The sequence below is a fragment of the Erithacus rubecula genome (genome assembly GCF_903797595.1).
Source record: "Erithacus rubecula genome assembly, chromosome: 3".
Classification (NCBI taxonomy): domain Eukaryota; kingdom Metazoa; phylum Chordata; class Aves; order Passeriformes; family Muscicapidae; genus Erithacus; species Erithacus rubecula.
In genome coordinates this window covers 57061837-57085230 of record NC_136689.1, presented here as the reverse complement: position 1 = coordinate 57085230, position 23394 = coordinate 57061837, and the positions used below count along the sequence as shown (strand labels likewise).

At 43.1% G+C, this 23394-nt stretch overlaps 1 protein-coding gene across 1 annotated transcript in view; it reads left to right on the top strand.

The window, feature by feature from the left end:
- Positions 1-23394, top strand: part of NFATC1 (nuclear factor of activated T cells 1) — a 105013-nt gene that overhangs the window by 22444 nt on the left and 59175 nt on the right. The window contains 3 exon segments of the mRNA XM_079300629.1: positions 16064-16266; positions 19352-19524; positions 21432-21572. Of these exon segments, the coding sequence (XP_079156755.1) occupies positions 16064-16266; positions 19352-19524; positions 21432-21572 (517 nt within the window).

Sequence of the window (23394 nt, the reverse complement as noted above, 5' to 3'; positions counted from 1 at the left end):
GCAGATGCTTCTGATTAGCCAGAAGAGGCTACCAGTAGTGCTAGAAATGGCTACTCACTTTTCCAAGGAAAAATACAACATGCATAGATCTTTTGATTGCCTCAAATTACCAGACCTCAAATAGAAAAACCCAACAAATTCCCAAACTGAAACCAAATTACATTCAAAGTTGCATTGGGACACTCCTAAAGTCAGACAGCTTAGCCTGCTTAATTCCAGCACATGCTTAGGGGTTTGCTGACTCTTAGTTAAATTTAGACATTTTGGAGAAAATAAGACTGGATGGGTGAGGTGTTGACAACTGGATTTAAAATAGCTTTTCATGGAGGTTCAGGTGATATGTGAGACTGTGGTCTGGGCATGAACCACAGTTGTCATTTGACTTAGTTTTGGTTGCAGTTGAGAAGACCTACACCAAAGTTGCCAATCAGCAAATCTGCTCCAGACTTGCCAGACTACAAAAATCTGAAATGAAACACAGTTAAAATTAAAATGCAGCTTTACCAGAAGCCAGATGCTTCATTATGAGTTGAGCTAACCTACCTGCCAAATACTGCTAACCTGCATGAGGCAGGCGATTAATTTTTTACAAGTCTGCTTTGGGAACTAGACATCTGTCCTCTATTCCTAAAAGTAATATCTCAGGGCAAACGATTTTTTTTCTTGGTACTCCAAATTACATAAAACATAAATCACAAAAATTATATTGCCTGCATTCTGTATGAAGATATACTGGGGCCCAGTTCATATTTCACATCCCTTTCACACCAACCTAACTCCAGTGGAATTTCTGGTTTTATACTTTCTAATTATCAAAGGTAAGAAGAGTAAAAAAATTACATCTGTAATACACCTTGTGATCTGGAATATTAGTATATATGGTTATAATATAGATTTTCCATTTTAATTAGTCATTATTTCAACTAACAGGCTGAATCAGTGGAAAATATGGTGTCCAATTACTCAGTTGCTCTCTCAAAGTACATAGCATCTTCCATTATGAGCAGAGGTTTATAATTTCTTTCCTTGTGAAGAATAGCTTGAGATCTTCTGTGATACATGCCATGAAAGGGAGATGATCCATTACATACACAGAAATAAAATTTGTTGCACGCTGTCAGTGCAGTGAAATAAAATAAACTTTCTCCTCCCTCCACATGTTTAAGAAATAATTTAGCAGGAGTTGCATATTTTCACTGAAACAGTTGAAACATGCTAGTGATCAATTTACTTACACATGGTAAAAATAATATAGGTTGCAGACAGATTTGTAATGCAGTTTTTAAACACCTGTTTTTAATGTTTCAATACCCAATAAAGCAGAGGAACTCCTGCTTTTGGTTTGCATGCAGACGTTATGCACATTGGGATTTAAAAGTCTGCTGCCTAGATTTCAAATGCAGTAGACAGCACTTGCAGGCAAGTGTGGATACATTTTGGGGAGTTACAGATTCTGGAGTCTCCCTCAGTGAGTTTGGCTCTTTGGGAAACTGATAACGTGGTGTTACAGCCAAATGTGAATCCTGGCAAAAACCCACAGTCCTCACAAGAAGGAAAACTGCTCCCTTGCCACTTGCAATCCTACTCATGTAGAAATACTGCGGGTCCAGTTCTGTGTAATGAGAGGGGGAAGAAATGTGGAGCAAAGTGATCTGTTACAGTGAAACCAAGCACTTAAATAAGTGCTTAAACTTTCATAAAGTGGGATTAGATGTTGAATATGTGCTTAAGTTTTCTACCAAGCAAGAATACATTGATTAACTGGCAATTAAATGTGCAGTGTATTGTCACTCGTGTTCCTTGGCTGCAAAATCTTGCGTGAGACATTTTCTCTGCCTTGCCATGGGTGTTAAAAGAGATTGGGTGTCAGGTGTGAGTGTGTGGGGCTGTGAGCTGCCCAAAAATAGCATCATCAAGGGGTGCAAGTTGCTGTAGCTGCATTCTGTTCTTGCAGGCCTCTGCTGCTTTTCTGGAGACCTACTAGGTTTCCCCTCTTAAAAATCTGATGCTTTTTGGGCATCAGTTGCAGGTTCCCTGCATCTTGCTACTTCCCTTTTGATGGTTTTCAGGTGGATGCTACTAACTGCATCCCTCTTTTCCTCTGTATTCAGTCCCTTTGATTTTGGGATCTCTCAGGATGACTGCCTATTGTTTTTGTTCTGCCACCATTGTGCCTGTCTACATCCAATGGCCATGAAGTTTCTGAAGCTTTTACTGGATGTCTTGATAGCAAGTGATGATGCTGGAGCCACTGTGCAGAATCTTCCCATTACTCCCCTCTGTAAGGGGATGGATGTGAGCCAAGGGCATGGATGTGGGGCAAGGGCATGGATGTGGGGCAAGGGATGCTCCCAGGGCTGGTGAGGGGCTGAGCTCCTGCTGCCACCCTCCCTTCCCTGCATATCCTGGCCTTACGTGTTGTTGTTATGATTGCTATGGAAATAATTTCAATATGTTTCGCAGCTCTGAGATGCTGTGTCTTGCATTGTTTGGATGGAAAGCTGCTTGACTGGTTTTGGAGGGTGGCTGTACATGCACAAATGCTAGCTGATTTTTTTTTTGTGGTGGAAAGTAGGAGATTCACAGCATGGTTTTAATTAGAACTGCTCATTTAGTCTTTCATTGCAGCGTGTTCTTTAGTTGAAAGATAATTTAATTTTCTTTGTTTTGGAAGATTTTCGTGCTTGTCTGTGTGAAATGTCTTTATTTACTGTGCCTCACTGTGCTTTGTGCATAGCTTTGATTATGAGCAGAGTCAAAAACAAAACTTCCCTGGGCTGTACTATTTTCTACCTGCTGTGGGTTTTAATACAGTCTCACTTGTATATATGTACCAAGTGCCTACATTTCTAGGACAAAATCACCAGAGAAAATTGGCAAAACATGCGGGTTAGATTTAGCTGTAAAACTCTTACTGAATTGAACAGGAAGAGCATGTCTAAAAGTTGTGAAGTGCTGAAGAAGCATAACTGGTGTGGGTCAGTTTGGTTTAAGCTTGGAGAAGTCCACAGAAGATATCACTTGTTGAAAAAAAAATGAAACCCCCAAAAAATCCTGCCTTCTCTTGCAGAACTCTTGCAGTATTAAGATCTTGTAACACCTCCTCTTCAGTGAAGAATATTTAGTCTGGTTGTAACACAGTGCAGCATGGATCAGTCTTGTTTATATGTACAAGAATATTTAAATATTGCCTGTCATATCAGAATTAAACAAAAAGCTATACAAAATGTGTAAATCTCTCCCATAGGTGTGGGAACTCATAAAATTGAATTCTAGATGGCATTTTTTAATCAACCCTTAATAATACTGAAATAATTTTCTAAATGGGTTTCAAATTAATTTTCAACCACCTCTTTTGCAGTGATGTTGTTGTCATTATGTGGGCCTTTTGTGCTACAGCTCTTACTCTGCAATAGTACAATACTCTTCAATATAGACTCAAATATTATTACTGAATACAGGTTATAGAGTGTTATTGGCCACAAACTGGCATACAGCTGTAGACTTGTACCCAAACTCCACCCACAGCTGCAAACTTGAGCTTACAGGGACAAACAAATTTAGACCACAACTTGCAGGCACATGTGCTAGCATCTAGGTACACAAGTAATCTCAAGCACATGTCCTGAATACATCAAAGCCTCATTTTCTAATCCCTCACGGTTGTGAGGAAAACCTTAAAATATGTGAACTGGCACAGCCCCACTGCTAGCTGCAAGAGCCCCAGTTGAGATGGAAGCAGGTTGGAGAGGCTTTGCAAAGAGCAAGGCAGTGAGTGAAAATGCTGGAGCTGGGCTATGGCTCAGCAGTTTTGTTTTGCTAAATGAAATCCCTGAAACTATTAGCTCAAATAGATTTTACAGGGGTAGTTGCTCTAACCACAGGTCAGTGTTAACCTGGAAGCCTATCTGTAATAGCAGATGCTTGTGGGAAAATAGTCTGATGAGTAAAAGAATACTTCTCCCTCCAGTTTGAGTAAAAACAAAGAAAAATATGATGAAATTTGGCCCTTGGGTGCTCCAATTATTATAAAATTTTCTTTTTTTGTTGTAGAAAATGATGTGTGGTACATGTTTGAATTGAATGTGAAAAGTGGTCATTGGCAGGAATAGGGCTCAGAATTCTATGCAGGAACATGAGGTGCTGCTTTGGGACACCCTTGTAAAGAAGGGAGGGAGAGGTGAGTAGTCCCATCCCAGGCACAGGGAGGGAGGCTGCAGAGGGAGTCTGTCTTTTGGCCATGACCACCTTGTGCCCAGCCTGTGCTGAGGCTGACTCCAGGACCAGGAGAAAGTCAGGGTGGGAAAGCCAAAGCACAGGATTTAAGTTGTGGTGGAGCTGACTTTGATCTTTGCCGCTGGGGGTGGAATGGGCTGCCAAGTGCCACTGTTTGAGGTGATGGTCGTGTACCCCTGCTGTGGAGAGCTGCGGGTGGCTGCCCAAAATGAAAAGCCTGATGGGGAAGTGCAGATTATTGTGGCTGCTTGGGCTCTGCCTCTGCAGGGGCTTTTTCCCAAGTGCTCCATGTCTCTTTGGATAAAGTACAGTGTGTGCCTCACAGCACTGCCCCGGGCTTGTGGGACACTCATGCTTTGAACTGTGGCCTGGGCAAGTGACAGGGGCACGTCCACATTTCAGGGTCATTACATGTCTGCCACTGAGCTAATTGCCTTGGTTTCTCTCTGTAATCAGGGGAAGGCTCGTCGGTGTAGAGTTTAGCCAGCTATTAATTTTATTCTGATGTGAGCATCTGAAGCTGCTTGGGTACATCACACCTTCAGAGTGCCTGTCTTGTTTTGCTGGCTGTGACGGCAGCCAAGGTGACTAGACCCTGTTGCTGTCCAGCCTGTACCTGTTAAAAGTTAGGTGGCATGAATCACCTGGCTTTGCCCTTTTTCTTTTGACTAGAATTGTTTCTAACTGTGCTCAGCAGGCTTTAAGGTCTTACTGGTTTGCCAAGACTGAGATGTACTTCTTAGGTTGGATACCCAGGTAAGGCTGGAGCATGGCTTTTAAGGGTGGAGCAGTGCCTTTTCAGACCTTGGCATTTCTGTCTCTGGCTTGGAACTTGACCCTCACTGACCCTGATACTAGAGCCTAATGTTTGAAGTCAGCAGGTTGACAGAGACACAGTCTTGGTTTGGGTGTAAAAACACAGATTCTGGTCTCCATCACCTCCTTGTCATACCTCCCTTCAAAGGAGAAATTGTTACCCTCACCATCCTCCTCAGTTCCCAGTCATGCACTGACATCCTGCTCCATTGACTGCAGCAGGGTCTCACCCATTTGCAGCAGCAAATAAGCTTCTCTATAAGGCTTTTATTGGCAAGTTCTGCTATTAATACTTGCAGAATTTTACTTGGCTGTCTTACTGGCTTTAAGCAGGATTGTGGTGTTAGCTTGTCAGTATTCAAGTCAGAAAATCTAGAGCAACAGCTGTTGCTAAATAATGTTACTCAGTGTGGCAATATTTAGAATGATTGATTGAAAATAGTCCCTGTATGTTGAGAAAGTTTATTTAGAAGTTATTCATGCTTATTTTATTTACTTGCAGTTGAAGATCTCAAGCCTTTCAGTTCATTGTAGCACTGGTGGCAGAGTACCTCATGCTATACTCATGGGTCAGTCTTGTCTATTCCATCCATTTGGTTTTCGGGACTTTTTTTCATTAGAAAAATAAGTGACATCAACCAATGGCATCACTCTCAAGCAACTTACAGTGTGGATCCAATCCCTCTAGATTTCTCTTAGTTAATCAGACTGTTCTGAAGGTCAAAATCTTGAATCTGAATTATAAAATGTACCTGGCCTGTTTTATTGCTGCATTTGGATGCTTTCCACAGAATACATGCTCTCAGATAAAACTGCAGCCTAATCAGAGCTGTTGCACCAGGTGGATCAAAGCTGTTTGGGGAAGTAGGACCAGAATTGTAAAGTGACCTGGCACTTTACACTGCCCCTTTGTGCTCTGAGACATGAGTCACAAAGAGCATTTTTATGAATCTTGTGTATATGACAACACCACTTCTTTAGGACTGAAACAACAAGAGCTGAATCTGTCTTAAAGAATATACACATGCAGATAGCACTTCTCTGACTCCAAAGAGCAGTGGGATTGTATTAATCTGTTTCATTCCCCAAGGAACATGTCTGTAAATTGTGCAAGGATTGGAACCAGGGATCTGTTAGTGCTGTATTTTCATAGTGAAGAAAGGGTTGCCTGGTCTCCTGGCACTGCTTTTGGCTGGCTTTGTTTTGTGAGGAGGCTGAAGCACAGATGGATTAAACAAAGAAGTCTGTAAATATATAAGGTGTTGTTATGATTTTTTTTCCTGCTCTAATTAAGTCAAGATTTCTGATAAAGCAAAAACTCTATGGCAGTGATGGAGATAGGAACTTGATTGCTCCATGCCCAGCTCACCTCACTTTCATCTAAGACATCGTTGCTCTGCACTTTTATAAAATGCTTTGGAACATTTTCCCTCTTTTCATTCATTCCTACATTTTTAAAAAATAAAACATCCAAAAATGGACAGAAGTACTGTGAAAGTTGGAAGCCATCAGTGTTCATGTGACTTTCAGAAGAAGTGAGGAGGTTTATTTCAGACTTTCAGCCAGCCTCCCTTCCCTCTCCCTCCTTTCCCCAAATACAGAAAGCAGTCAGGACTTGATTCATGGACTATCTGATGATAATAAGTCTCACTTGGGACATACAGCTGTGTATCATGCTAGTGCATTACATGCTTTGTCTGCCTCCACCCTTGTGTGTTTAGTTCCTGCTCTGTGGTGTGGCTTTTGACTCCATTGGCTAATTAAACAGCAAAATCTCTCACATAAGATTTTTTTTTTTTGTCTTTTAAAACAAAAACTTGGCAAATCAGAGAAATTAAGAATTGGAAGTCTGTCTGTAGTAATTTTCATGGCAACAGAACCATAAGTGCAATATTCATATTATGAATATGGCTCAGTATTTACAGCTCTCCAAATATTTACAGAGATAAAGCCTTTAAACATAGCCCCAGCTTTCTGTCTTCAGTAGCAGTTTAAATAAATGTCATTTGGAGAGAAGTTAAAATTGAGGAGAAAGGCAGCCATTTCTAGTCTAATATTGTCTCCCACTGGTGTCTCCGAACTGCAGAAGTTATATATCCCTGTCCCATATGAGCCAGTGTTTATCCTGACATATCAAAAGCACTGTCCCTTAATCAGATAACTCTCGTGGGTGGATGGGCACCCCACTGTCCTCAGATTCACAAGGGTGAGGATTCAAAGTCATGCTGCTGTCGAAGCACTCGCGAGCCGCCAAGTGAAAACGCGGCACTGCGGGCGTGTCTCGGATTGGAGGAGTCCCCGAGGGATGCTGGCAGTGGCCCTGCAGCACGGCTGGGATGGGCACTGGGGAGGGCATCGTGCTGACAGCACCTGCCACACGCCCCAGGACCGCGGGCCAGCCTGGGCTCACCTGAACGGGAGCGCGCTGGGCGCGAGCAGTGCGTCAGCGTGGCGAAAGGCAGCCTCACAAGTAGGAGCTTGCCCAGGCTATCTGCCTAAGAACATGTAATAAATTCCTTCTACAGGGCTCCTGTGATTTTTTATTTTTTTTTTAACCCGTGCATGGCCATGGGTATGACTGTCCAAACTGAAAGCTGTGATGCATGCTGAAGGCAAATGCTCGAGTAGAAACTCAATAGAGTTTCTACTCCACTGAGTTTCTGGAGTGAGGGGTTGGGTAGTTTCAGCTAACAACAATAAATACAACACTGTTGTGTTGTATTTACCCCCACACTTGGATTTATAATTCTTGGAGCATGATGAGGCAGTAAGGATTAGGGGAAGAACATTTCTATGGTCTTGTGGTAGAAGATGTCATGAGAGCAGTAATGATTTCTCGGTGTCCCAGTGAATAAGGTGCCCAGGACTCACAAATTCATTCTGCTAGTAATTCCTTTTCTGGTGGACATCCCTCTTGTGAGTCTAACAGTTTTAGAAGAAGTGTGACACGGGTTGGTATTTAAGTAAATGTATTTTTGAGGAGGAAAATCCTTCCTAGAAATAGGGAGCAGCGTCTTGCAGCTGTTTAGACAAGGAGATTTCATGGCTGTGCTGAGAGCCAGCAGCCACGAAGGCTGTTTTTCCCTGGATAGAGACTGAAATTACTTGTGAGCCAGTGACTGAGTGTACAGCATCTCTATTATATTAAGATTAATAATTCCTCAGCGTATTTGCAGCTGGAAGTTTTATATAGATCTTTATTCATCATGATGTGAACAGCTGCTCTTTTGCTGCTCTGTTGAGTTAAGGTCCAAGTGGCAGCACTAGAAAGTGCCACATAAAACACACTCCTGCTGTTTCTATTCACTGCTCTCCCATCCAGCTCTAGTCCTTGGCCCAGGGTTGGCCCCTTGCAGGAGCAAGCCATCTTATTTTTATTTGTGGACCAGCTCTGACTACATTTGGATCTTAAAACAGAGTTTGAGCGAATCCAAGGAAAATCACTTTCAAAAAGAAAAAATAAATCCTGAGAAAAGAAATATGTAAGAAAAAAAACCTGTAGGAATTCCTGTTACAATTTTATTTTAAGTAAGTGAGGGACTATGGGGTAGTAACATATTTCATTGCACAGAGCATAATTTATTCTCTTTTTTTTTGCTTAACTGCATCAGATTAAGTACAGCAAAATCTGTCACAGCCAGAGGGTCATTCAGCTCCTAAGGAAGTGTTTTATTTTCTGTTTGGTTGTTTTTTGAGGGGTTCTTCTGTTTTGCTGTGTTTCATTTATTCATTCTGAAGTCTGTCTGCTCTGCTCTTTTCAATAAGATGCACCCAGTTTTTTGGCTTGTGCTCTCACCAGAGTGTCCAAGTGGACCAAGTTTAGTGCCTGAATAGTCACTGACAAAGAGTCTGGAGCTGAACTGTGCACCTCACCCAAAAAGAGGCACCCCCTATTGCTTTCATGGGTGCTGGCAAAGGGAAGATTTCCCTGGTCAGGATGATGTGCCTGACTCAATCCTAGGTACACAGAAGCCTGCGTCTGGAGATCTGGAAAGAGCAAGGGGCAAATGGGTGGTGTGGCAGTGACTGAAATGTGTACACCTGCAGAATATGAGCTTGAAGATGGAGAGAAACAGCTGGAAAGAGACAGGGATTCTGCAAGACATATTCCTCAGTGGTTTGCTGGTGCTCTGTTGATACTGCCTGTCTGCCCCCTTGGCACTGCCAGGGCTGCTTGCTCCTTGTCCTGTGGGGACCTGAATCCCCAAGAAGGGGCTGCCAGCCCCTGCCTGGCTCACACTTTGTAGCTCAGGGTACAGCTGCCTGCTTGTGCCCTGCTGCTGCCCTTCAGCATGCAGTACATCCCTGATCTGCAGGACTGCCCAGCTTCCCTCTGGAGCAGAGGGGTAGAGGGAAGTTCTATAAACCAATTCCCATGGCACCTGGATTTGGGAGAGGAGCTTGAGAGCAATCCCCCACCTCAGGGCATCTGAGGTGTGGTTTTTCTCAGACCTCCCCCAGCAAAAGCATTAAGGGCCAAACCAGATCAGAATAGGTATTAGGGAATTTTGCAATGAACGGGGCAGTGTTTCCCTGACTCTTTTTCCCAGAGGCGTAGGTTGCTGGCTCCCTGAGCCTTCAGCAGCAGGTTCCTGGGCATTTTCAGCTGGGGGCATGGTGGCAGGGCAGCTCAGTGGCTGTCCAGGAGAAGGTCGGGCAGGATCTCTGCGGCACACACCAGAATAGATGCCCTGGTCTCCTGACCTCAGCCCCTGTGCCTGTGCTTCACATGACAGTCACTGCAGGGCAAGATCAGCTTTACCCTCCTGCCGTTCAAACCCATGATGCAGGGCTTACGTCTTCCAGTGCTGGAAGTGTGGGAGCTGAAAGTACATTCTTTTTCTTGAAAATTAGATTCATGACACTATTTTTATTCGTGTTCGGTGCTAGCTGCTGAAATCAAAATTGTTCATGCACTTTCTTTGTAGTTTGAACAGGTTGAACTTTGATTTGGTTTTAAAAAACCATGACACTGAGCAATCACTGATGGTATTTTATTGAGACTGTATATTAGGTACACTTTTAAAACATGACTATTTGTTTCATTTTATCTTTCATCATGTGCAGTTGCTGAAAAAAAAAATACTTGCTGCTTGAAAAAGTTAGCAATAAAGCTATTTAGTGTGTAGCTCTGAAGCTCTAGCTTAAAGAGACAAGCAGCACTTGTCTTGACTTTAAAATGTCCCTATTTTATAGACTTTATTCTGTTTGACCTTTTTTAAAAGCAATGCAATTGCTTTCCAAAACACTGATGGGTATGAAAGGGAAAGAAGCCTCCTTACACCAGACTGAGTTGTTGGTCTCTCCAATGATTCTCACCAGACAGACTCGGGTGTACTTTCAACAGTTCTGGGAATGCAAATGGGGCAGATGGATGTGCAAGGCATTCCTGAGTACAAGCACTGTGGTACCTGCTGCAAGCAGCGTGGCCATCAGTTACATGGTCAGATAAGTTGTTATTGGTCTTAATATTTTTAAAGGCATAAATGAGTGTATTTGCTTGTTGTCTTTATTATATACCAAACATAAAAACCAGGCCCAAATACAAGAGGTATTGCTGATATGGATGTTCCCTGTGGCATTTTTTGGCACATCATTATTGTTAAGGAGGCAGCCCCTGTGGGCCTCAGGAGTCTCAAGCACAAGCTGCTGACTGGTTTTGAGAGTGAATACTAAGTCCCTGGTCATGCCCTGCTTTGCTGTTAGTGGAACCTCAGCCTTTAATGCATTGGGACAGGCAAAGCCCTAAATTATACCCCGATGTTCATTTAATATATTTGCAAAGGAGTCTGGGTCTGGAGGAATGCACCACTGTAGGGTTTTTGCAGTGCTTTCCCCAAACTCCCAGGAAGCACACTTGGAAGCTGTTACACAGTATAGCTACCTTTCTTCCTGACTGATGTCATGGGTGGTGCAGAGGGTGTATCTGGCTGGTGTGTCCTGTGAGAACAGGACCATTCTTCAGTGGCCTCCAGGAGCCTCTCCAGACAGAGGGCTCCTTGTTATGACAGGTAGCTTTCTGAGCATTTCAACAGATGCTTGGGCATGCCAAAAGCATAAAGCACTTGGAAAGGGAACATGTAGAATGTTTCAACTGTGTTTCTTAAAATAAATGTCGTGGCTTAAATAATAGAAGTTTTCCTCACAGACTGTAGAATAACTACTGAAGCTTAAACAGTGTTTGAGTTATTGGATATGGCATTTGCAGAATTTCCTAAAAATTTAGGAACTGTAGCAAGGTTTGGGGAGGTTTTGCTTTTATTTTTTTTTTTCCCCTAGTGCTTATGCTCTAAACACTTCATCTCCTTCTGCTCATCATTCTCCAAGTCTGTTCAGTTCCAATTGGCAGATTTAATAGATGTGTATTGGGCGCACATTGGGAAGCCAGGCAGCCTCAGTATGCTCATGGCTGTGATAAACTGGAGGTCATCATAGCAGTAGGATTGAAACAGATAGTACCATGCATAGCTGTGAGAGGTGACAGCCCCATTTCCTTCACACTTCATTGCCCACTGGAGGAAGATTCCTGGTGTTCAGTGCCATGGCACCTGGACACATGAAAACATCCAGCCCCAGCACACAGTGCATCTCCCTGGGGAAAGGCTGGGGTTTGCTTTGGCACCCTGCACTGAGAGCAGCAGCAGCCTACTGGTGAGAATCAAGGCACGTTGGTGGGAGACAGTGCTGGGAAAGCAGTGACAGAGAGCTTAGGAATCCCAGGGAAGGCTTGGTGCAGTGGCTCAGCCGGTGCAGCCTTCTCCCTCCTCTTGCATAAGACGATGTAAGGTGACGAAGAGCTTAGCTGTGATCAGTCCTGTTCTGGTGTTAATTAACAGTGACTGCATCGCTTCTGATAGAATTAGAGGAGTGTGTAATAGGCCTGCAATTAAGTCTGATTTTGATCTTAGCAGCTTCAGACAATAAAAATGAAAATGTCATTTGAGATGAGTTCAAGTATTTTTAACAGTGTTGCTCAAAGAGGAAAAGAGCAGAGTAGTCAATGTTTGGTCAGAATAAGAGAATATGACCTACTTTCATTTCAAAACAAGACACTTGGCCATACAGTTCTTATCTGCATATTTAAGATTTTCCTGTATCTTTCCTTTATACCAAACCAGGTGACGCTGGATCACTGCCTTTATTTGGGAACGGAAACTCATTGAGAAACACTGTGCTCCTGGTCCTTTTTTGCAGCTAATTCCTTTTACAGTTTCACAGCAGGGGAAAGTACACCTCTTTCCACTTGGATCTACATATTGCCAAGCAAAGCATGCTTGATAGGAAAGACACATCCTTTATTATGAATGCTGTAGCTGAGAGCACCTTTGTCACCCATACTCAACCGCTGAGTTATTAAGAGCTTTGGACTGTGCTACACAGAGAAAAAGATAAAAATAGGGTGTCTGACGCATGCATCCCATGTTGCACGCCAGGAAACTGAATCGCTCCTCCACCAAGTACAGTACCCCAGAGCACACATGGAAAATATGCACGGATATGAACATGCGAGATCTTTCCTCACCAAGAAACATGCTCAGTCACCCTTTTTTCCCATCCCATTTTACATTGATCTTCTTTGATATTCCCTCTGACTTCTGGCAAACCTAACAGCCTGAAGTCTCACAACTCTGCTTTTACTGCCACTGCTCCTCACTGTTGTACATGTGACAATAATACCTGTCTCCCATGTTTTGAGGGAATTGTGGAATATTCTTATTGCACCCAGCTGACACCAGGCATCTGCAGCATTCTGAAAACTGAAAACTCCCAAGGCTCAACACTGTCTGTCATGGAAATCATGCACTGGGTGCATAATCTAAAATAAGTCGTTCACAGTATGTGCCCCTTTAAATGTTAATCCTTGCATCGCTTTCTTTTATTGCTTCTGTTGGCATACACGATTATGTGACATAATATAAAAGTAAATAATGTGATGCAATGGGTAAAGCCCAAAGGGAAATACAAACTGGTGATCTGATGCTTCCTAACACACAATATGACATAAAACTTGCAGTGACGTGTGTTTCTTATTTTGAGGGCAGAAAAATCAAGCATATAGCAATTACATGAGTCTTTCTGGTTGTTTCTGGCACTTTCAACGTCAGGGAGTAAGTGACTTTGGGTAATGGATCCAAAACAAAGTATGGCTCTGCTCTAGGACAGGGTCTTTAAAAAAAAAGCAAACATAAATTTAGCTTGAAGATCACAAACCTTAAAAAACAAAGCAAAACATGCATCTGAGGTGTTACTATTTATTTTCCAGCATGTGAACACTTTTAAGGGGAAGCCAGGTGTGCAAAGCTGAGGACTATGGGTGTTTGATTGCCTCCTGGTAGGAAACCTGTGGGAAAAGCACAAGCTGAGGCTCAGCTGTAGGTTACAAGGTATGGCAGCTGCCAGGTTCAGATTTAAAGATAAAGCCTGAAATAGCAGAACCCAATGCAAGACCAACATTTCTGGTCCTCTTTGCCCGTATTCAGTAAAGCATAGGTGTACCTTGGTGTGCAATTTTGCTTTTGCTGAATCGAGGTTTGAGTTACTCGCTGGTCTATTTTTACATTTTGAGCAGCCTTGTAACTCAATATGTGTTTGTTTTAATTTTACACTCTCCATAAAAAGCATCCTCCATGACGACTTGGAGAAGTGACCGCTGGCAGTGCATAGAAATTTATTTGCCTGGCATGTCACACTGTCTTACTTTTCTCCCTGCAAACCCACGTGCTGGTCTTGACCAAAAATAACCCGGGATAGCTTGTGTCTCCTTCCTTACCTAAGCTTTGCTGCTGAGCCTGTGGAAGTGAGGCATGGAAGATCAGCTTGGGACAAATCCAGGTCACTCCACCAGCCCTGCTCACACACACCATTGGAATTAATGAGCAGCCAGGCTGTCATGTGGGGGAAACAGGGTGGTGATGAGTAGGACAGTGGCTTCCCTGTGGCCACTGACTGTACCAGAGGCACACCTGTGACTGCCACCTGCAGCTCGAGCTGCGTGTCTGTCTCTGGGGGACAAAGCCAGGAATCCCTGTTTTTACAGCATAGTGCTGATGTGTGTGTCAGGGGCTGTAGGAGTGGGTGTTCCATGTGGAGCTGGAGTGAGGTTCACAGCCCATGGCATCCTGCTGAAGGCAGTGTACAGGCATGGCTCTGCTTTTCTCTCTCTGTTTTTTTCCTGATAGTGCAGGTTTTCAAACTGCCACTTATGTGTTTTCAGTTTGACAATGCTGGCATGGAACCCTGATATATCATATCATATCATATCATTTCATATCATCATATCATATCATATCATATCATATCATATCATATCATATCATATCATATCAATCATATCATATCATATCATATCATATCATATCATATTATATCATATCATATCATAATATCACAACCCCGTGCCTCTGAACTGTCTTTGTATGGTGCCTCAGGAATGCAGAGCTAATAAAGTGTAGTGCTAAAAATGAGCCTTGTCCTCCTCCTCTCCCTGTGTCCTTCCAGCATTCACGTACCTTAGGTAAGGATATAAAAATTGCTGCACCAAATCAAACAAAAATGCTTTTGTTCTCCTCTTTGCTTTTCTGACCAAAATGTGGGGTGGAAAATTGATGTTGTCCCCAAGTAGTGGTAGAAGATATGTCTAGGTTCATCATCCTCCCTTCCTCATGCGTTGGTCATTGTGGTGCCTGAAAGTTTGCCACTATGAATTGCTGTTGCCACTCAACATGTTTGATAGTGGAGGCAGGGCTTTGAGCCTGTTAGCACCCACCAGAATTTTGCAGGGCTCAAGGAGTAAAGTGATTCAAGATCTTTGTTTTTAGTATCATTCCTGCTATCAGATGGTAAAATACCCTGAAGAGATAACATGAAATTGCTTTGTAAGATTTAAGGAGAGTGAAAACAGACAAAATACAAACATAAGTAGCATTTGATATATGGGTTTGACCACCTGCTTTCAGCTTGCTTTAGCTTTGGACTTGCATCTACCTTAAAACTAGTGTTGCTTCTCACCAAATTATGATAAATTTTGATCTGTTGTATTCAGTGATGGTGAATAATTCATGCCCAAACCCACTTGAACCATTCACAGAGGAACCTAAACCTACAACAAAGTGAGCAGATTTGCTCTAGGGTGGGGCATCTCCTGGGACAGTGCACCTTGCCCACGTTCCTCTCTCCTATAGCTGCTGCATCCTCCCTTCCCTTTGGACAAGGCTTCGCCCCTAACCCCTGCAAGATAACTGTTTTTGTGAGACTCATTTCCCAATGTCACATGGCAGCCACAAGTGGGACGTTGTCTGGGGACTCCACAGCGGTGGGAACCCTGAGTGGCCTCTACAGGAGATGGTGCGGATGAGGTCAGGCTCTGCTTCCTCCACATCCTGTGGCAGAAATAACTCTTGTTGTCATCAGAGCAGTCACTGTAATGTGGATGAGGTTCAAGCCAGGCCCAAGAGCTTCAATGAGATTTTTGTGTGATTATAACAAGAATTTGACACACATGGTGAGCTACTAATCATGTATATGTGATCTGTCTCCATGCTGTCCCAGGAGGTATTTACCAGCATAAAAATCAGCTAATGAGGGGAGGTCACAAGCAGCAGAGGGATGTCCCAGGAAACATGGGGATGGATGAGCTGTGTCCTTTCCACTTGCAAACTCTGTCGGTTTTGCATCCCTCAGTAATGTGAAGGAGCATCAAGTTCAGAGTGGCTTTTTGCTGAACACTGCAGCAGAATTTATGCAAAGTTTTCTGTGGATGTAGCAGGAGTGCTCAAAAGCTCAGCCCATCTAAAGTGCCTCAGGTCCTTTAGGATAATGAGACATTTTGTGAGTGCACCTTTTTATTGTACCAATATTACATTACAGGAAAAATGGAAGGGGGGAAACTTAACACATAGCACCTGTCACAAGTCCTCTCCTTGAATTAGGCTCCCCTGCTTATAAAAATTTAATTGATTGCTAGCAGTTTATGTGCATGGCGCTCAGTGGGCGTTTTCTGTTCTCTTGCCAGCTCCATGGTTACTTGGAAAGCGAGCCCCTCACGCTGCAGCTGTTCATTGGGACTGCAGACGACCGCCTGCTGCGACCCCACGCCTTCTACCAGGTTCACCGCATCACCGGCAAGACCGTGTCCACCACCAGCCACGAAACAATACTTTCCAACACCAAAGTCCTGGAAATCCCCCTTCTTCCAGAGAACAACATGAGAGCTATGTAAGACCAAGGCATCATACCTGACTCCTAGCAGTTTTATCCTGGTCACCTCACTTAATTTCTTTGGGCTTTATTTGTTTCTTTCCGTACACCATTTTCCTTTCCCTGTCTTTTTTTTCTTTTCCCTGTATTTTTCTCTGTAATACTAGGTTTTCACAACTTTGCTGAGACAAATTGCCCCTAACCAGCTTAACAGCAAAATGAGCTTCACAAATATTTATGACAACTGATTTGCTTTCATTCTAGAGTTTCAGCCAATGTGCTTATTTGCCATTTAAAATAAGTATCTCGGTTACTGAGCTGTAAATATCTCCTACCTCAGCTCCTGCATTTAGTTTCTAAATATGACACCTGTTGCTCCTATACGCACTAGCACAAGGAACAGAGCTGATTAAAATTTATCTTTGGTTGTCAAAGGAAACTCTTAGAGAGCGTTTCCAAGTACCCTCGTGGTTTTTCTGAGACGAATAAAACCACTGATTTCTCACATAATAAACCTCAGCATTTTTCATGGCACTTGTTTACAAGCAAATCTTCCAGAACTAAGAAGAGTTACCTCTGAGAACCTTCATGCAAAGGTGATGCAGTTTACAGATTGAGTTGTTAAACTGAGCTAAGCTTAGTGCTATGCAAAAAAGCAGGCATGGATATCTTAGGATATCTGAGTGATAATTAAGTGCCCTGTAGATCCATTAAATGTCTGTAAACATTGTTATAGGGTGGTATATGAAGGTTGAAATAGCATTCTGTGTAAGTGACATTCTTGAGACCTTCCACACTATTTAATACTGTCCTGTCTGTACCCCTCCCACAAACCAAACTAGACCCTTATCTGAGTTGTCTGCCCTCTCATTCAGATTATCCTAACCGTTATCTGAGGTGTCTGCCTTGGGAGGAATTTCTGTGTGCTTGCATGCAAGTACAGCTCTTGGTGTGTGTGTATAAATATAAATGTATTCATATTTATATATAGATGCATGCACCTTTGTGTGTATATATAGGAACATAGAAAGCAAGCAAGAAATCCTGACCTCTACCAAACCAAATACCACGGGGAAATCACAATTTCACTCCTTGTTTTTCATACAGTTTTCCATGCCTTAACAAAGTGGAAAATGCAATCAGACACCTAGAGTCCTTCCGCACATCGTGGTTATTAGAAGCTGGTTTGCAGTGTCATGTACAACATGCCCTGGAGTGCCTCATGTAAATAGAAGAGCCAGAATATGCTTAGCTGCATTGCCAGCTGGGCTTAGAGTGATCACTCAAGACCTGAGGATCTCTCTCAGTGCATTGGGTTAAAAGTCACGACAAGCCTTCAAAATTATTGGCCCTGTTTGCTGCCGTCATAAGTTGGTGGGGCTACATTGGGGTTAAGGAAACTTCACCAGTTTGCACCCACACAGTATTTATCTGGCCCTATATTTATCCAGTTTGAATCATATTTTTGGCCATCTAGGAACATTATTGCCATTTGATTCATCTTTCTCCCTGAAATAAAGGTAAGTTACACAATTTAGGAGCCAAGCTGAATATTTTTGTGGCATGCATGCCAGACTGTAGTACAGCTCACTCAAGAATCACAAACAATGCTTTGGCATATACAAACCTTACATGTTAGTAGTCTAAAACCTCATGTAGCACTACCAATGAATTGAAATTTGGAGCCAAGGACTTTTCTCCCATTTTGTGTGTTCAGGCCTTGATTCAGTGAAACACCAGAGTTCATCTGCCCATTTAAACTTTTGCACATTTAGCTGTTCTTATTGACTTCAGATTTTAATATCCCCTACTTTAAAAGCTTAATTTAAATACTTTTTCTTCTCTGAGCATTTGGGCAAGAATTATATGTCAATAATTATTCAATTTACAAGTGCTGCTATAGGAGAGACAAAATTGAGAAATGCACTGTTTCTTCCATATCCTATGAGTCTTTGCATGGAATTTTGACATGGAAATACTCTAATTCTTATGGCTTCACCTGCTAATATGCATTGCTGGGAATCTTTAGTACTTGCATTAGTTTCTTTGATGGTATCAGGAAGGGCATTTTTAAAATTCTGAAATCCATACTTTAGAAAAAATGCAAATCAAAACCGTGCTGCCATAGTGCTTGTTTGCAGTTTGCTTCAGAACAGAGCTTCAAAGGTCTGGAGGGGGAATTAAACTCTTTGAATGCAAAATAAAGTTAACTATGCATATTCAGTGTAATAAAATGCATGCCTGAGACCAGTACCCAGAAAAAATTGACATGTAGGCTTTGTAGTCATGGCCAAGGCAGAGGTATTTTTGCAGTGGGTTTTTGAGTGCATATATTTATATGTCTTTTGTTCTGGGAGCTTCTTCTGTTGAAATATTCTTTGACAAAAATCCTGACTTGTAAACTCATCCAGGAGAAAACCAAAGTTAAAAAAAAAAGGGAGTGAGGTCAGAAATTGTAGTAGCTATATCTGATGGAAAGCACGTTTTTCCCTAATGTGGGGAGAGGACTCTGAGTTTAGTTTTATTTTTATGCAGAGCTTTAGCTCAGCGCTTAGCTTGGGAGTATTTCTAACTCATTGAAATACAAACAAATTGGCAGTAGAACTGACCTCAGGGAGAGCTGTGCTCATTAGTAAGAATTTCAGGACTTAGCCCTAGATTGAAAATCTTGTCAGATTTTTGTCCAAATTAGCTGTAACAAGTGAAATTTTAAGTAGCCTGGCATTCTAGGTTAGTGGCAGTTTCAGCACTGCTGTCGCATCCCGTTGACTTTTCTACTCTCACTGTTTCTTTGGGCTTTGGTTAATCTTTTACTGCAATCCTTACACGATGTGTTGGGGAGGAAGGGTCTTAGATTTTCTTCCTTTAGGAACTGAGTTAACATCCTAAATTTGTGTGCTTTACAGCAGCCACTACCTGCTGCTACAGATAGCCCTAAGGCAGCTGCTTGGGCACACAACTACTAAACAAAGTCTGCTGTGTTCAGCCTGGTCATTGGGCTGTGCCTGACGCAGGTTTTTAAGAAGAGCATGCAGGAGAGAGTGAAGATAATGCACACTGGTGTCTTCCTGAATTTAATTGCCCTGTGTTTCCCTTTGGGTAGCATCGACTGTGCTGGGATATTAAAGCTCCGAAACTCCGACATCGAGCTGCGCAAGGGGGAGACGGACATCGGCCGGAAGAACACACGCGTGCGTCTGGTCTTCAGGGTTCATATCCCACAGGCCAATGGCAGGACCCTCTCCTTGCAAGTAGCCTCCAACCCCATTGAGTGCTGTAAGTAGCAGCAAACATCCTCCTCTTGCTGGGTGTTATCAGAAAATCTTTCAACCAGTAAGGTTGAAAAAGACATCTGAGGTCATTGAGTGCACTGTTAACTCAGCAGTGCCATGTCCACACACCTTTTGAACACTTCCACCCCATATGCAGTCTTTGTCCATGCCAATGTGCTCTACTCTTTTGCTTTACCTAGTTAGTGAACTTTAATCTGCTTTCCAAAAGTATGTGGTTTACATTCAGGACAGAATATCTGTGTCCTAGGAAAAAATGTAGCTTTGTACATTGAGTGGTGTAGAAAAACACATAATTGGAAACAAAGAATAGTTAAACTAGTAGTAGAACTGAGAGTGACAGGGCCTTTGGTTTTGGTGACTCCTTATGATAAAGGTAACTGCTGTAGAAGTTTTGGAAAACAGCTCTCATGTCCTATTCATTCTGTCTCCCCATCATAAAGCAAAAACCAGCAAACAAAACCCCAGCCCCTCTGATAAGGAGCTAGCAATATACTAGAGCTGACACACTGGCCTGCAGCTTCAGAAAACTGGGGTCTCTTTAAATGAAAAGACTGTATTTTATCCCAGATACACTGGCACACCCCTCAAAGATATCTATGTCATTTTTGCTCTGCAAGCCTCATCAGCCTCCCCCACAAAAAACAAAATGTATCTGTTTTGTGTAGCTTTAACACTTCAGCATAAGTAGTGAAAGATGAATTTTAGTCTAACTCCCAATACTATTTTGATTGGCTGGATGGACTGAAACAATTTTCTAAGGTTTTGTTGAATTCCATTCACAAAGTAGATCTTTCTGATGCTGACAGAATAGGGGGGAAACTTAATATCTGGCAGGTGTGTGAGGGGTGAGCTCTGGCAGAGGGAATGGGGAGGAAGGCTTGACTATTCCTAGCTCCATTCATGCTGGAGGGCAAAGCAAAAAATGTGAGGAGTGGTGGTTTCTTCCTGCAATTGAAGTTTATGAGAGTTTTTCAGTTGCCACACAGCAGGTTAAGGCACAATTTGAATCCATCCTGAACTGGTCTGTGCAAAGGTGCCAAGCTCAAGGAGCCATCAGATGTGAAGCTGATTTGATTTGTGTCAGGGTACTGCAGCTTTGAGTATTGTGTAATGAGCAAAACCGTGGCACAAGCCTGCTGAAAGAAGTGGAAAACAGGAGAAAAAAATAGGTGCTAGTGTCATTTCCAGTGCAGAATGTGGAATAAGCTGGTGCCAAAAGCTTCATACATTTCTTAGTGCATGTGACAGCAAAAGGAACTATAAAGTCTGGGTAAAATGTCACATCATCCCTTGAAACAGCAAGTCTTCATGTCCCAGTTGAGGGGGGATAAAATTTGTGCCACAAGAATACCAGATTCAGTTAACATGGATCCATGTGTGCTGGGGCAGTCAGGTTCTTTTGGAAATATTCTCTCTAAAGTGTGAGCTGCTGCAGGATCACAAGGGCCGTGGCTGCTGCTGCTGCTACAAGACAGTTTGCAGAATTGACTATAGGGTGTATACTGACTGAAACAAATTTTTGATTACCTTGTCATGTGTGCCTTATAAACACACAGCATATATGCTAGACACAGAATGAGAGAAAATTATTAAAAATAAATTAATTTCCATAAAAATACACTTTCTGATATAGTACATATCAAGCTGAGTTTTAAAACATTTGTTCTTTGTGAGTCTTTGTGAGTGCTGTTTAGCACTACTGTTTACAATCAAAACACTTGAAAATGAACCATGTTTCCTGTAAACCTTGTGACCTTTCTTTGTTTCTGTATCAAACTCAGCTTATCTTATGAGGAAAAGCATATAATTACTTACTAATGCAGTATTTACTTTTTTGTGCATTTGTGGTTGCCTTTTTTTTTTTTTTAAATCTTCTTTATAACTCTCCAGCTCAGAGATCTGCCCAAGAACTGCCTCTGGTGGAGAAGCAAAGTACCGACAGTTTTCCTGTTACTGGAGGGAAAAAAATGGTACTGACTGGCCATAACTTTCTGCAAGACTCCAAAGTCATCTTCGTGGAGAAAGCACCAGGTATGTCTTTTCAGTCTATATTCCAGTCTGCCTCCCCCTCCACCCCATCTGTGTCAAATGATGAAAGCATAAATATGGTAATGACATTTTCTTCTGCACGTAATACGTTTCCCATGTCACTGGGCAAAGCTGTGGAAAGGATCTGAGCCGTGCCTAATGCTGAGGTTTCACACTGCTGGCAGCTGTAGTTACAGGTAGACAATAGAGACTTTGAAAGTCAACCTTTGGCATTTGTTTATTGCAGCAAACCGTGAGCACAGCAGGCAGGACCTGTGAGAGGATCTCTGGTGCCACGTCCCCCTAAAGCTTGCAGTACAGTGCACCTTCTTAAACATTCCTGCAAATTGTGCTGTGTGTGCACCTGTGTCTCCCATGGCATTTACAGCGCTGCTGAGGAGGGCTTGCAGCATCCACATTCATTTGAAGGACAGGTTTCCCTCGAGGACTGAGGGAAGGACTGGACACAGATTCCCCTCACCCAGCACTGCTCCTGCAGGGCTGGGGTGGTGGGGCTGTTCTCCTGCAGGGGAGTCTCAGCAGGCTGAAGCAGGGAGATGGCAGGGAGTGGGAGCTGGGCTGGGGCAGGATGTGCCTGCAGGAGCGGTGGTGACAGCGTGACAGCGCCCACTGGGAATAAGCAGTGCGAGTCAAAGTCAGGCTCTGGAACAAGACTGCTAAGGATAGTTTGGAGTCTTGTTTTGGAAAGGGTTTCCCTGGCGCTGGCACAAGCTATGAATTCCTCAGCTGCCGACTGACCCCCCCCACCCCCTCCCCGAACTTAAAACAATCCTGGGCACTCCTCAGCACACCAGCTTTGACGCTGCTCCTGTTTAACCCTTTGTGTCCACGAGGTTCCCACGCTGCTCTCCTGCCCACGGTCCCCACCGGCACCATGGGAACTTGGGCAATGGGGCAGGATGGCAGGGAGAGCAGGGCAGGCTCTGGAGGCAAAGGCACCCAAGCTCAGGGCAAAAGCAGGAGACTCCCCTGAAACTCTCCAGCAGAATGCTGGGTTGATGAGGTTTAAGTTGCCTTAAGCGCCTGGGCAGAGGTAATGCCTTGGCTTCTTGGGGAGAGCCATTGGCACATTTCTGTGAACCCCAGGCACTGCAGCATGCACCGTGGAGATGTGGTGGGGATGTGGCTGTGACTTCAGCAGAAACATTCTTTTTGTTTCTTAAGGAAATTTTAAAAGATAGGAAAAAAGTGGTAATGCACCTGGAAAAAAACTGAATTCTGCTCTATGTGTTCCCCCCAGGGGGGAAAGAAAGTTAATGTCTGCTTTATTTATATTTAAACTTCCTTTGCTGCACAGAACGGGGTTAGTGTGACATGTCAGGAGTCCTCAATCTCTCTCATTATGAGAAGGAAGCCACTTTAAAGGGTGCCTTCCTTAATACTTATTTCCTTTCCTCTTCCTTTTTTGAGTTGGAAAATTTTTAAGTATTGGGTTCTGAAGGATTGTGATGGCGATGCTGTTTGCCCACAGAAGGTACTGCAGCATGAATCTGAGCACTGTCTCCCTACTCCTGTATTCCTATACTACATTAGGTGCACTAAAAGCAGGATATTCACTCTATGGCTTTCAATTACAGAATTTGAGGTCCTTCCTTTTTTTAGTAGTCTCACTGTAGGTTTGTTGCAGTTGCAGGGCAGAAAAGCCTGCAGGGGCTGAGCCCTTAGAGTCAGTGTAGCATCTCCAGGAGCTGCAATAATTGTGTCAGTAGAAATGACACACAAAAAGCAAAGCTGCTGGCTAATCTGGGCTGAGCACTTTTTAAGGTTTCCTTGGTTTGTGTGCTGTTCTGCCTCACGCAACTCA